This window comes from Rhinichthys klamathensis, unplaced genomic scaffold, assembly GCF_029890125.1.
Source record: "Rhinichthys klamathensis goyatoka isolate OS25496 unplaced genomic scaffold, OSU_Roscu_1.1 h1tg000059l_1, whole genome shotgun sequence".
Lineage (NCBI taxonomy): Eukaryota > Metazoa > Chordata > Actinopteri > Cypriniformes > Leuciscidae > Rhinichthys > Rhinichthys klamathensis.
In genome coordinates this window covers 2385018-2398308 of record NW_026606604.1, presented here as the reverse complement: position 1 = coordinate 2398308, position 13291 = coordinate 2385018, and the positions used below count along the sequence as shown (strand labels likewise).

The window sequence follows — 13291 nt, the reverse complement described above, 5'->3', positions numbered from 1 at the left end:
TAAGAGTTATTGTGCTCAACACACACACACACTCACATGTGCTCTCATTAAAGGGATAGTTTATCCAAACATGAAAATTCTGTCATTACATTTTGAGATATTTCGCAGAAAGTCCCGGTTGTTGAAAGTGAACACGGACAGGAACTGTCAAACCACAAAAATGGCAAAAAGTACCATAATAATGGTATGTGTATAATCTCTTTTGCATTCACGCACATACTAATAGGCCACTTTAAGATATGGCACAACGGGTTTGGCATCCGCAAGAGTGCATTAAAGGGATAGTTCACTTTGAAATTAAATTTTGGTATGTTTTAGCTTACCTCAAGGGCATCCAAGATGTAGGTGTCTTTGTTTCCGCAATAGTTTCAATTTTGATATTTTTAGGTCAAACCGTTCTTGTCTGTCAGTCATAATGCAGGTCTATGGTCACCACCTCAAAGAGCATACACAGAGAAGTCCAAATTAAACATGATTTAATGACTCGTAAATGTAAGTACACATTGATGGCCTAAGACACGAAACGAGCGGTTTGTGTGAGAAAACAAACCGTATTTATATCTTTTTTACCTCTTGTAACCACAGCCACGACCAAGTGATCTGAGGGCGCGGGCGCTTTGGTCTGCACAAGCGCCGGAAAGCGCCGGAAGTGATCTCTCTCGCGTAGGGTGACCACCCGAAATTCGAAGCTTTGTCCCGCGTCCCGCAAGTCATAAGCAGTGTCCCACATTTGAATTTTGTCTGCATAATTTTATTTCATCGTCCTTTAAATTAAAATTCTACAATAAAAAAAATGTTAATAAGAAAACACTGAACATGCGCGGCGCAGACATTATTATTGGTCTAACCAGAGCGGGAAAACAAACACTGAGAAAAAAACACACACACACACACACACACACACACAAACGAAAAAAAAAAACCCCGAAAAAAACGGCAACAGAAAAATGTATCTAGGAGCTCCCGAGAAGAAAAAGCGTCTTTGTTTGTATAATAAGGAATGGGAGAAAAAATATACATGGTTAAAACCAGTTACAGGTGACCCTAAAAAAGGAGATTGCAGTGTATGCCACCGAAGCTGCCAGATCAGACAAAAAATATAAATTCAAGATGCACTCAATCCGGTAAGAACGCATTTAATCTTTAGTCTTTCTTAATGGAATTTATGTGCTTATTTAGAAAGTTTTTATCGATTGGATTATTATTGTCACTTAATTATTTAGATTGATAGACCCGTGATAGACCCGTGCTGTTAAAATTTGTTTTATATTATTAGTGACGTTCACAGCGCCAGTCAGCGTAGTAATATTAGCAATTTAAAGCATGTTAGTGCAAAAAGACATCTAATATAAAATCAATATTTATTAATAATAGTAGGCTAAGTTCTCTCCCTCGTGTCCCGCATTGTCCCGCAAAATCAGGTCTGCTGACCTGCAACAGAGCAATAACCAGGTGGTCACCCAACTCTCGCGCGTGTACCTCACTCATTGTTTACACAGAGATTTCGGAAGTGTTACCTTTCGCTGTGAAGATCTAAACATATTTAGATATACAGGAAATCGCAATGGAAGACGATTTCGATATATCACAGACAACGTTGAATTTTTTTCACAACCATATTTAGATCACTTCCCGCGCTTGCGCAGACCGAAGCGCCCGCGCCCTCAGATCACTTGGACGTGGCTGTGGTTACAAGAGGTAAAAACGATATAAATACTGTTCGTTTTCTCACACAAACCGCTCGTTTCGTGTCTTAGGCCATCAATGTGTACTTACATTTACGAGTCATTAAATCATGTTTAATTTGGACTTCTCTGTGCATGCTCTTTGAGGTGGTGACCATAGACCTGCATTATATGACTGACAGACAAGAACGGTTTGACTTAAAAATATCAAAATTGAAACTTCTGCGGAAACAAAGACACCTACATCTTGGATGCCCTTGAGGTAAGCTAACATACCAAAAATTTATTTCAAAGTGAACTATCCCTTTAATGCACAGGCTTAAAGGGATAGTTCACCCAAAAAATGTTATTCTCTAATTAATTGCTCACCCTCATGTCATTCCAAACCCATAAGACTTTTGTTCATCTTCAGAACACAAATGTTCATCTTTTTGATGAAATCTGAGAGCTTTCTGTTCTCCCATAGACAGCTACAGAGCTACCACTTTGACTCTTCAAAAATCTCATAAAGAGATCATAAAACTAATCCATATGAATTGAGCGGTTTAGTCCAAATTTTCTGAAGAGACTTGGTCGCTTTCACTTGGTCACTAAACCGCTCAATTCATATGGATTAGTTTTATGATCTCTTTATGAACTTTTTGAAGCTTAGTTGTGCTGTCAATGGAGGGGCAGAAAGCTCTCAGATTTCATCAAAAAGATCTTCATTTGTGTTCCAAAGATGAACGAAAGTCGGGTTGGAAAAAAGTGGGTAACTGTATTATTTAAATTTTATGGTAAATAATAGATTTGAAACATCTACAGAAGTGAGGCACAGAAGCCATCAGACTTCTCTTAGATACTAACTTTGAGTCACGTAAGGATGTGCTTGCAGACACCCACACATTTAGAGACAGAGGCGGAAAGAGAGACAAAGAGAGAGAGAAAGACAGAGCGAAACAGGGTCCTTGGGAACTAGAGCTTCCTGTAGCCCTTCTCTCCAAGGCTGTGTGAAGCAGAACCTCTTTGGTGTGGGAATTAGATCTAGTCAGGAGGAAGAGCACACAATGGCACTTCCCACTATGCCACATTTACAGGCTGATTCACATGGCCAAAGAACAATCAGCCAATCAGCCACTGTCACAGAACGAGGAAAGAGACAATAATCAATTGTGTCCCAGGGGAAAATATCTGAAGGAGAAGTCAGATTATTATTCCCCTCTTTTACTAGAGTTATGAAATCAAGCTTCATGTGAAGGATCCCTTCTTCCTCAAGGTCCCTTGGGATTTTTGTTTCATGTTAACCTGGAATTATCTTATATTAATCTACATAAATTTGACACTATATTTGTAAAACTCTCAACAGCTAACCCAACAAACTTAAGTACACTTTTTGAGTATCTGTACTTTACTTGAGTATTATTTTGTCTGGAAACTTTTTACTTTAACTTCACTACATTTGAAAGACAAATATCGTACTTTTTACTCCACTACAATTCTGTCAAGGTCCTTGAGTAGAAAGTAGTAACGTCCGTCTGGGGACGATTTTGGTTGCAGGGGTTGCATTTTGGTTGGAAATGAAAGTCGGGTTGACGTCAGAACCAGACTGATGTTGGTAAATTCTGACGTTAACCCGATTTTCATTTTCAACCACAATACAACGTCTGTCCAACGTTAAAGATTAATGTCAATCTGGCGATGGATTCTGACATCAACCTGATTTTCGTTTTCAACGTTGGGTTTGGTCTTCTAAATGCGAATTTTGTCATTGTTTTGGAGCACACTTTATAGATATATCAGTAAGGCTATCATACTAAAAGCCAAAAGCACTATTTGAGGGAACAGCCATTTCGGTGTCCGAAACCGATTGTGGACGTTATTGAATGCACTTATTCAATCTCACATTCAATCCCACTACTGGAACTGTGTTCAAGAAATAAATTTGATATTGATATGAGGGTAGGTAGGCAGTCATAGATTCAGAGGCATAAGGTTCTGTAGGTACTGTAAGTACTGTAAGTACCTTGTGCAACAATAATAATAAAATACAACAATGCAACAATAATAAAACAATGCATTGACATTTACTATTTACTTTTGATACTTAAGTACAGTACTTTTAAAAACAAGTACTTTTACTTAAGTAAAAATCGGTCTTTACAACTTTACTTGTAACGGAGTAATATTTGACCAGTAGTATCTGTACTTTCACTCAAGTAAGGAAGTTGTGTAGGCTACTTTGTCCACCTCTGGTTAAGTCATGAATGTGCCTGAATGCTGAATGTGTCATTAAGCCCAACAGAGGGACTGAATGGCACAACTCCAGTGGCTGCAATTCAAACATTCCAGGCCTTGATCTGCAATGAAAGAAATACAACCCACAGTCTATTCACACTTCTATAACAATAGTGAACCGCGTCGCCCGTAAATCACTCAGCTGCTTTATAAGGCGGACATGTAATGCTAAGTGCCCCATGTGACTGCCGTGGCTTCCGTCAATCTCTCTCCCAGAGGTGTTTTTGATCTTTTTTGATTAAACTGATTCAGTGGATGTGGAACATCATGCGTAATGACCCCTGACCCAAACCCTCTTTGTCTCAAACTGTACAGTTCTGCAGGCGCCTGTGCTGCTGCGAAATCTGAGCGATCACAGTGTTAATGTCAGCAGCTCGGTCACTCTCCGCTGCCCCGCTCGGGGAATTCCTCACCCCCGGATCACATGGTATAAGGACCAAAGGAAGCTCCAGCAGGTGTCTGGTGAGACTGGAAAGCGCACTTTTTGAGTACTTATTTTAAGAATCATGTAAATGTATACATTACATACCTGTTTCTTTTATTGACAGGAATTATGTTTCCAGAGGAAGGGACTATACATATCGACCGAATAACGGTTGAAGACCAGGGACTTTATACCTGCGAGGCCACCAATGAGAGAGGGTCTGTGGGGAGCTCCGCCCACATTTGGGTTCAAAGTAAGCTACTGCTTTGACAGGAGCAAATTCACTCATTTTAATGTAGTATTATGTAAACTCTTATCTTTTTTATGGCAAGTGTACATTTAATAGTAATAATACTAATAAGAAATAACTGTAGCTCTAAGACATGGAACAGTATACTCGCAATTTTGATCAAAGTATTAGGAATTTATTGGATAATTGTACTTGACTTTCCAGTTTTTTGTTCTAAAATAAAAAGTACACAGTCATACCTCAAACTAATTTTGAAGCCACTGTGTTAAAAATGTAAGTTGCCAACATGCTGCTAAATATTTAGCAGCTTGTTTCACCTTACCATCATGTACTGAATATACACAAAAACTTTTAAAAGTTTGGGTTTAGTAAGATTTTTTTTAAAGAAATGAATATCTAGTTTTATTCAGCAGGGATATTTTTAATTGATCAAATGTGACTGTGACTGTGACTATTTATTTCTGTTTTCTTAACTTTATCCAGCAAATCTTTTTAAAAAATGACACATTTACTACAAAAATAATTAGTACAACTGTTTTCGACATTGTAAACATAAGTAGATGTTGCTTGACATCAAATCAGCATAGTAGAATGATTTCTGAAGGATCATGACTCTGAAGACTGGAGTAATGATGCTGAAAATTCAGCTTTGCCATCACAGGAATAAATGTCATTATAAAATATATTCAAATAGAAGACAGTTATTTTAAAATTGTAAGAATATTTCACAATATTACACAAAGATAAATGCAGCCTTGGTGAGCACAAGAGACTTTTCGCGGTTTCTTTTTTTTTCTCACACTCCCTTATTTGCTCTTTTCGGATGCTTCTAAACTCAGCGCTGAGAGGAGACGTTCACGCTGTTCTCTTTCCGATAGGTCAGGAAGGAAACTGTCTCCCATTTTCATTTCCCACAGATGGCCTTGGCTTTTCAACCCTTAAACTGTTTACCTATTCCTATGTAGGTTCATTTGTTTAGCTGTTTCTATAGGCTAATGCATTACTCATGACCTATAGCGGGAGTTGTCATGTTCATGGGGGATGAATCCGATCCAGGTCATGTCCCACTCTTTTTTCAACACTTATTTATGTATCCTATAGGTTCATCTGAATTCCTTTCTCTGGAGATCCTGACTCTAGCATGTACATGTGTTGTAGCCACTCTCTTCTGGCTGCTTCTCACACTGCTAATTCGGAAACTCAAACAGGTGAGAACCACCGAGAGTGGTTTGAGAATTTGAAGGCCAAAAAACTACTTATATTACTGTACCGTGTAATATATATCTATATTATGTGGGTCATTCTCAGCCAAACTCCACTGATGGCAAAGCAGAGTACCTGCCAATCATCCTGCACCCAGGGGAGGAGCCTCTGCTTGAGCACTGTGACAGGTTACAGTATGACTCCGCCCAATGGGAGTTTCCACGTGACCGCCTTAAACTGGGTAAATTGTGTGTGTGTGCTTTATAAGTTGTGGTAATGCTGTTATGCAGTATACTGATATATGGTTTATTGTCCCGTTCTCCAGAAAAGCCCCTGGGGCGAGGGGCATTCGGGCAAGTAATGCAAGCCTCAGCTTTTGGCATTTGTAATTCAGTCAGCTGCACCACAGTGGCCGTCAAGATGCTTAAAGGTATATTCTGAAACATTAAAACAGCTGCTCAAACATTCTGATAAAATACAAGCGTGTTATGTAAAGGCATGTCTTCAGCCCTGCTCCTGGGGACTCACTGTCCTGCAAAGTATATTTCCAACCAGCTTCAGCACATGTGTCTGTGTATTTTAGAGTGATCCTGAAGACATTGATAAGCAGCTTCAGGTGTGCTTGAATGGGGTTGGAACTGAACTCTGCACAGTGGGTTCCCAGGGTCACCGTGATTTTGCCAAGACATGTTCCTGGATCAACATATTTTGTTGGAAATTTCTGTCCAGAAATTCAGTCCTAACCCTATCCCTACCCTACCCCTAAATCAGAGGGAAATGATAGGTGAATAACACTGACCTAATCCTGGTTGTAAGCCTAAACTTGCCATAAACTGTAAACTTGTCCATCAAATCAAATTGGTTGATTGGAATGTTGTTCCAGGATCAACAAAAGATGTTGATCTAGGAACATGAGGTAAAATCGCATTGACTGGGTGGTGGGTGCAGGGTTAAAGACTTATGATGTACGGTAAGGTATTTAGTATACATCACTCAGGAGTTATGACTGTGCTGTCCCTGCAGATGGCGCTACGCCCAGTGAACACAAGGCTCTGATGACAGAACTGAAGATCCTCAATCACATTGGTCATCACCTCAATGTGGTCAATCTTCTCGGTGCATGCACCAAACCAGGAGGTGTGAATGTTACCATTTCTCTGTAAACAAAAACCCTCAAAGTTTGATGTGCTTGATGCCAGTTATGAAACTGATCTCTAGTTACAAGAAAAAAAAGCTTCAAGATATGTACAGTATGCATATATACTACTGTTTAAAAGTTTGTGGTCAGTAAGATTTTTTTAAAGAAATTAATACTATTATTCAGCAAGGATGCATTTAATTGATCAAAAGTGACAGTAGAGACCTTATAATGTTAGAAAATATTACTATTTCAAATAAATTATGTTCTATTGAACTTTCTATTATCAGAGATTACTGAAAAATGTATTGCGATTTCTACAACAACAACAACAACAAAATTATGATTCAGCTTTGCCATCACAGGAATAAATTACATTTTAAATATTTTAAAATAGAAAACTTTTAAATTGTAATAATATTTTACAATATTACTGTTTTACTGTATTTTTAAACAAATAAATGCAGTGTTGCTGAGCATGAGATACTTATTTCAGAAACATTGTACTGACCTCAAATATTCACAGTACAGAGATGGATGAATGTTGTTGTATGTATTACTTTTGTCTTCTTGTTGTTTTTAGGGCCTCTGATGGTCATAGTTGAATACTGCAAGTTTGGCAACCTGTCTACATACCTTAAGAGCAAACGAGAGGTGTTTCTGTTAAATAGGGTTAGTCTATCTGTCTGTCTGTCTTTCTATTAATTTTCCTCAGTCAGTCATTACCCTCATGACTAAAATAAAATATTATATTAGTTTTGCAGAATGTCACTCAGAAGATCTTATAAATGTCACAGCATTTTAATCTGGAAATGGTTGCTTTTCTTTATTGAGGTTTAGATACCTGTATGTCTGCTGTCAAGTTTATCTTCTCTCATTTCCTTCTGAAAAGAACAGACCAGTGTTTTACTAAGACAACAGAGGCATAGCCTACTTCCCTCTTTGTGACCATCTCTAAAGCTGCTTGCCTCCTTGAATGGCCTCTACAGAAGCTTCATACAAAGAGCAGTGTGTTTATGCAAAAGTCATAGAGTGATGATCCAAAATCAGAGGAACTAGTGATAAAATATGTGATACATGTATTTGACTCATAATGATATGTGGGTCACACTTTAGTTTGGGGAACACATTCACTATTAATTATGACGTTTGCCTCAATAAACTCCTAATTTACTGCTTATTAATAGTTAGTAAGATAGTTGTTGTAGATGTTAAGTTTAGGTATTGTGTATAGGATTAAGGGATGTAGAATATTGTCATGCAGATATAAGCAGCTATTAAATAGTGAGAATTGGCCCTCAAACTAAAGTGTTACCGATATGTGCATTATTCACTAGATCATAGCTGCTCTTTTTATTTTTATTTTATGTATTTATTAGTTTATTGGTCAGGGACCATGCACAGTTCAAGCCCTGTACCAGAGTTAGCTATACGGCTAATTTACATCTGTGGTCCCTGGGCAAGGAAAAGTAAAAAGACAACATAAACACACAGTACTTGCATAAAAACCAGAATACAAATATACAATATATAAAAGGGTCAATGATCACATATTTGATTCGCCTTCAGCCAAGTCTTTACGGACATTTTAAAACTGCTAAGGCTTGCACAATCTCTAATGTAATGTGGGATCAAGTTCCACTTTTCAACCACTGCAAATGAAAAAGCACTTTTTCTTGTGTTGTTTGTGTGTGACTCAGGTGAACAGAGAAGAGGGATGTAAAGGACGACTGGCCAGGGTGTCCAGCAGCCAGAGCAACGCCAGTTCAGGGTTTAGTGAGGAGAGAGCAGAGATCTCAGAGGAGGATAGTGGTGAGGTTACATCACATACATGCATGGTGTCATTTAAAGTCAGGATTGCAGCCCTTCACTAGTCTAATAATGATTTATTTCAAACCAGTAAACCACTGATGAAAAAAGACAGTAAGGGGATAGTAGTACAACATTCAACACTATCGTTCAAAAATGATTTTATTCAGCAAGGATGCAAATGTCCAAGTTTTATAAAGCACATTTAAACCAACCTTGGTCGACCAAAGTGCTGTACAATATTGCAATGTTGTTTGTCTTGCCCAGCTTCTCTTCCTGAATCCATCAACCCTCTGCTGCTTGAAGACCTGATTTCTTACAGCTTCCAGGTAGCCAGAGGTATGGAGTTTCTCGCCTCTCGCAAGGTAAAGTTTCTTCCTTCCTGTTTACATGAATATAACGGTGGTTGAATCACAAAGGTTTTTTCATGTTTTTAGTGCATTCATCGTGACCTTGCTGCCAGAAACATCCTGTTGTCCAACAACAATGTGGTGAAGATCTGTGATTTTGGCTTGGCTCGAGACGTGTACAAAGACCCAGACTATGTGCGCAAGGGAGATGTGAGTGTACTGCCATCGATAAATCAATGTCAGTGGTCGACAACATAAAGTAAAGGGTCAAATGTGTGTTATGAATGTGTTTTGCCATAAGGCACGGTTACCACTGAAGTGGATGGCCCCTGAATCGATCTTCGACAAAGTCTTCACCACTCAGAGTGACGTGTGGTCGTATGGAGTTCTGCTCTGGGAGATCTTCTCACTTGGTAATTCCATATATCAGTCAAGCGTTCAGTACGTCACCGTTGATTTTTTCATAGCACAGCCCCTTTGAAATATGACACAATGGAACAATTGACCTTTGTCTCTCCAGCAGGTCAGTGAGGTCATAGCAAGAGAATGAAAGTGAGGAAAACTCAATAGGAAACATGAAAGTGAAACTTTTAAACAAAGTTATTAAAGTCACCATGAAATCAGGGTTATTGTTGTTAACTAAAACTACTAAAAACATTTCTGTTCAATGAAATAAAGCTCAAATTAAATATAAATATTAGCTGAAAATTTTAAACTAAAAGTTTCTTTGGCAATGAATTGAAATAAGTTTAAATATAAAAATAAAAGCTAATTCAAAATATGAATAAAATTGCATAAAATCAAAATTGACAAGTATCGTTTTATTATAAATTATTTATCTTTGTACATCATTATTTATTAAAAATTAATGTGCCCTGATAATCTTTAATCAAAATAACGTCCCCTCCCACTTTTTTTATTGCGTATTAGAACAATAACAACATACAGATATAGAGGATCACAATTGAAGCGACAACCAAACAAAGTGTCACTCACATGACATCACAGCAATAGCCAACCAATGATCCAACGATCCAAAATCAAGTCCCGCCCTACATTTTTTTTTTATTTTTTATTTTTATTCAACAATTGCACAGTTTACATGAATGTTCATCTCCATTGTAAAAGTAAAACATTGTGCAGTTTCCAACATTGCGGGTGTTTTAACATAAACAAAACATAAAAGACTCATATCATCACATTTTGCCAGGGGAAGTACAGATTTACAAAAATATATCAAATTGTTTACACACATTCACAGTTTTTGTTGCCTTTTGATTCCGCCCTACATTTTTTCTCATTCAAATAGATGTTGTGGTGACAAATCAGGGTTCTCCCAGAGAATGTCTAATATGGGTTCTCCCTTGAAATCAAGTCTCTGTTAGGACCCCAAGCGATCCCATTGGCTCAAATTACTTTTAATAGGTACTCTCTTTAGCGCCTGATTACAATTCCTGCAAAATTATGTAATGATAAATGCTGTTTGAACTACTTTATAATGACAATTAATGTCTGTATTAGTTACAGATACCCAATTAGTCTGATAGCTTAGTTTAGTGCAAGAAATTACATTCAATTTGTTTTATTATGCACCATATGGTAACCTATACATATTTTAAATGAATAACGTTCGTATGTTCGTAGTAAATCAATCATCTCTCTCTGTGAACGGTCACATATAACAGTGTTTGTGATCTATAGGAGCGTCTCCGTACCCGGGGCTGAACATTGATGAGGAGTTTTGTCACAGACTGAAGCAGGGGACTCGGATGTGTCCTCCTGAGTACAGCACCCCGGAGACGTGAGTTCTCAAATGTGAAAACACTGTATAAAGTATGAACCAATACCAATACATTGATGATAATGAGCTTGTGGGATCTGTCTGATAGTTATAGCATCATGTGGGCATGCTGGGAAAATAACCCTGAGGACAGACCTTCTTTCACTGCTCTAGTGGAGATACTGGGAGACCTCCTGCAGGCCTGCGTCCAACAGGTGGGACATAATTATTATGTTTATTAAGACTTTTCCTTGTGGCGACATGTGGCTTTCAGAATTGAACATTTTTTCTTGCATAACAGGACGGAAAGGATTATATTCCGCTAAACACTTTTATTTCTGGAGAAGGAAATACCGTCACGGCGCACCTCAACCAGAAAGACATAAGCCAGAAAACGCTGGGAACTTTAAGGTACGAATGTCTTCATATTTGAAAAGATCAACTGAAATGTATTCAAAATATAATATTTATTTTAATTTCATTTATTTGAATAATTTATTTGTAAAAAAAATCTTATTTTATTTATTTTAATTTATATATATTTTAGCTACATCAACTCAGAGAAAATCAAAGCCATCAACACTTTTGAGGATCTACACAAAGAAATCCCTGATGTAAGAGTTTTAAAATATAGCTGCATTTCACTCAGGTAAAGTTGCTGGGACTAACTTTTTATTTTACTTTTGGACAACCAGTCTGACAGTGGAATGGTTCTCCCTTCTGAAGAGTTGATTCAGGTGAAATGGACGGACAGATTCAAAACCAAGAAAATCACCAAGTAGGTGCCACGAGACTGGCCTCGATAATCTGTAACGCTACCGTTAAAAAAAATTGGGGTCAGTAAAGACATTCAAAATGCTACAAAAGATTTATATTTCAAAGAAATGATGTTCCTTTTATGTTCCTTTTAATTTTACATTATATTCAACAAAGAATCTTGCATGGATAAAAAACATTATTATGGTTTACACAAACAAAACTGTTTTTAACATTGATAAATCAACATAAAATGATTTAATGTGAAAATTCAGCTTTGACATCAAAGGAATAAATTACATTTTTAAATATATCCAAATATAACTCCATTATTTTAAATTGTTTATACCCTTGTTTTATTTTAAACTGCTTTTACTGTATTTTGATCAAATAAATGCAGTCTTGGTGAGCATAAAGAGCACATCTCTAAAAACAAAAACATTTTTTACGGAACTCAAACTTTTGAATGGTAGTATGCCAAACATTGAGTTAATAACAAACATTGAGTTTTATGTAATTAAATGTATGTAATTAGTTACATAAAATGAGGTCACGGCCTTTTGTTTTGCAGGTTATTCTCCAAATATCAAAGCCAGCGCATAATGTTGCCGGGAAAAGTGCTGCCTTGTATGAATAGCGCCCCCTGTTGTCATCTTGGAGAGGTGCTGCTCTCCCCCTCCAGACTATGAAGCTGCTCTCCTCTTCCGCTGTTTCTAACCTGCCTGTAAACACCAGCGAACATCCATGACCACTCTTAAAAAACACTGCTTATCTGGACTATTTTGCTTTCAGTTCCTTTTCGCGTTAGATACGTCCTGTCAAAGCAGTATTTCGAATGAGTCTCTTATTCTTCTGAGATTTTCTGCACACTCCCACACCTTTTTAACAAATGAACTTTCATGAGTGTTTATATATGGAAAATTCCATTTTAAAGGGATAGTTCACCCAAAATGAATTTACTCACCCTCAAGTTGCTCGAAACCTGTATGAATGTCTTCTGTTGAACACAAAAGATGATATTTTAAAGAATATTGGTAACCAGTTGACGGTATGTAAGTTAATGGTTGTCAACTATCTGGTTATCAACATTCTTCAAAATATTTTCTTTTGTGTGAAAGAAATTCATACACAACAATATGAGGGTGAGTAAATGACTTTTTTTTTTTTTTTTCATTTTTGGGTGAACTATCCCTTTAAGGTGTTAATTGAGGTTTCCGGCAGTCCTGACAATTTTCGGGATTTTCATTAATTGTTTCATGAACTACTGATAAGCTATCCACCTGTTTTTGTTTTAAAACTTCTATCTCATCTACATACACTGACTGTTTGAAACCCCTTTCATTTTTGTTAGTAGTCACAGAGCAGCTAATATTTATTTATGAGCTAGTGCAATGCATTTTATACAATCACTGCTTGTAGGTACCTAATGTTTAACTGTAGACTTCATGTGCTGAAAGCCATATGCTGGAAAAGTTCACTGTACACTGTATTTATTTACAACAGTAACTTAATAGTAACTTCTGAAAATATTATATGAGAACAAGACTTTTTAATATTGATATAAAAAATATTGAAATACATTTTTTTTTCTTTTTATGTTAAAGGGAAATAAAACAACTGGT

The 13291-nt window shown here is 37.1% G+C and overlaps 1 protein-coding gene across 1 annotated transcript in view; it reads left to right on the top strand.

Annotated features, from left to right (window-relative positions):
• The window catches only part of flt1 (fms related receptor tyrosine kinase 1), a 32968-nt gene extending 20408 nt beyond the window's left edge, over window positions 1-12560 (top strand). The window contains exons 14-30 of the mRNA XM_056248927.1: window positions 4275-4421; window positions 4508-4636; window positions 5735-5841; window positions 5942-6077; window positions 6162-6266; window positions 6860-6973; window positions 7558-7646; window positions 8675-8786; window positions 9051-9148; window positions 9221-9343; window positions 9435-9546; window positions 10835-10934; window positions 11023-11128; window positions 11215-11324; window positions 11461-11527; window positions 11609-11691; window positions 12241-12560. Coding sequence (XP_056104902.1) covers window positions 4275-4421; window positions 4508-4636; window positions 5735-5841; window positions 5942-6077; window positions 6162-6266; window positions 6860-6973; window positions 7558-7646; window positions 8675-8786; window positions 9051-9148; window positions 9221-9343; window positions 9435-9546; window positions 10835-10934; window positions 11023-11128; window positions 11215-11324; window positions 11461-11527; window positions 11609-11691; window positions 12241-12358 — 1856 coding nt within the window. The 3' untranslated portion in view covers window positions 12359-12560. The remainder of the gene's footprint in view (window positions 1-4274; window positions 4422-4507; window positions 4637-5734; window positions 5842-5941; window positions 6078-6161; window positions 6267-6859; window positions 6974-7557; window positions 7647-8674; window positions 8787-9050; window positions 9149-9220; window positions 9344-9434; window positions 9547-10834; window positions 10935-11022; window positions 11129-11214; window positions 11325-11460; window positions 11528-11608; window positions 11692-12240) is intronic.
• The last annotated feature ends 731 nt before the right edge of the window (window positions 12561-13291 follow it).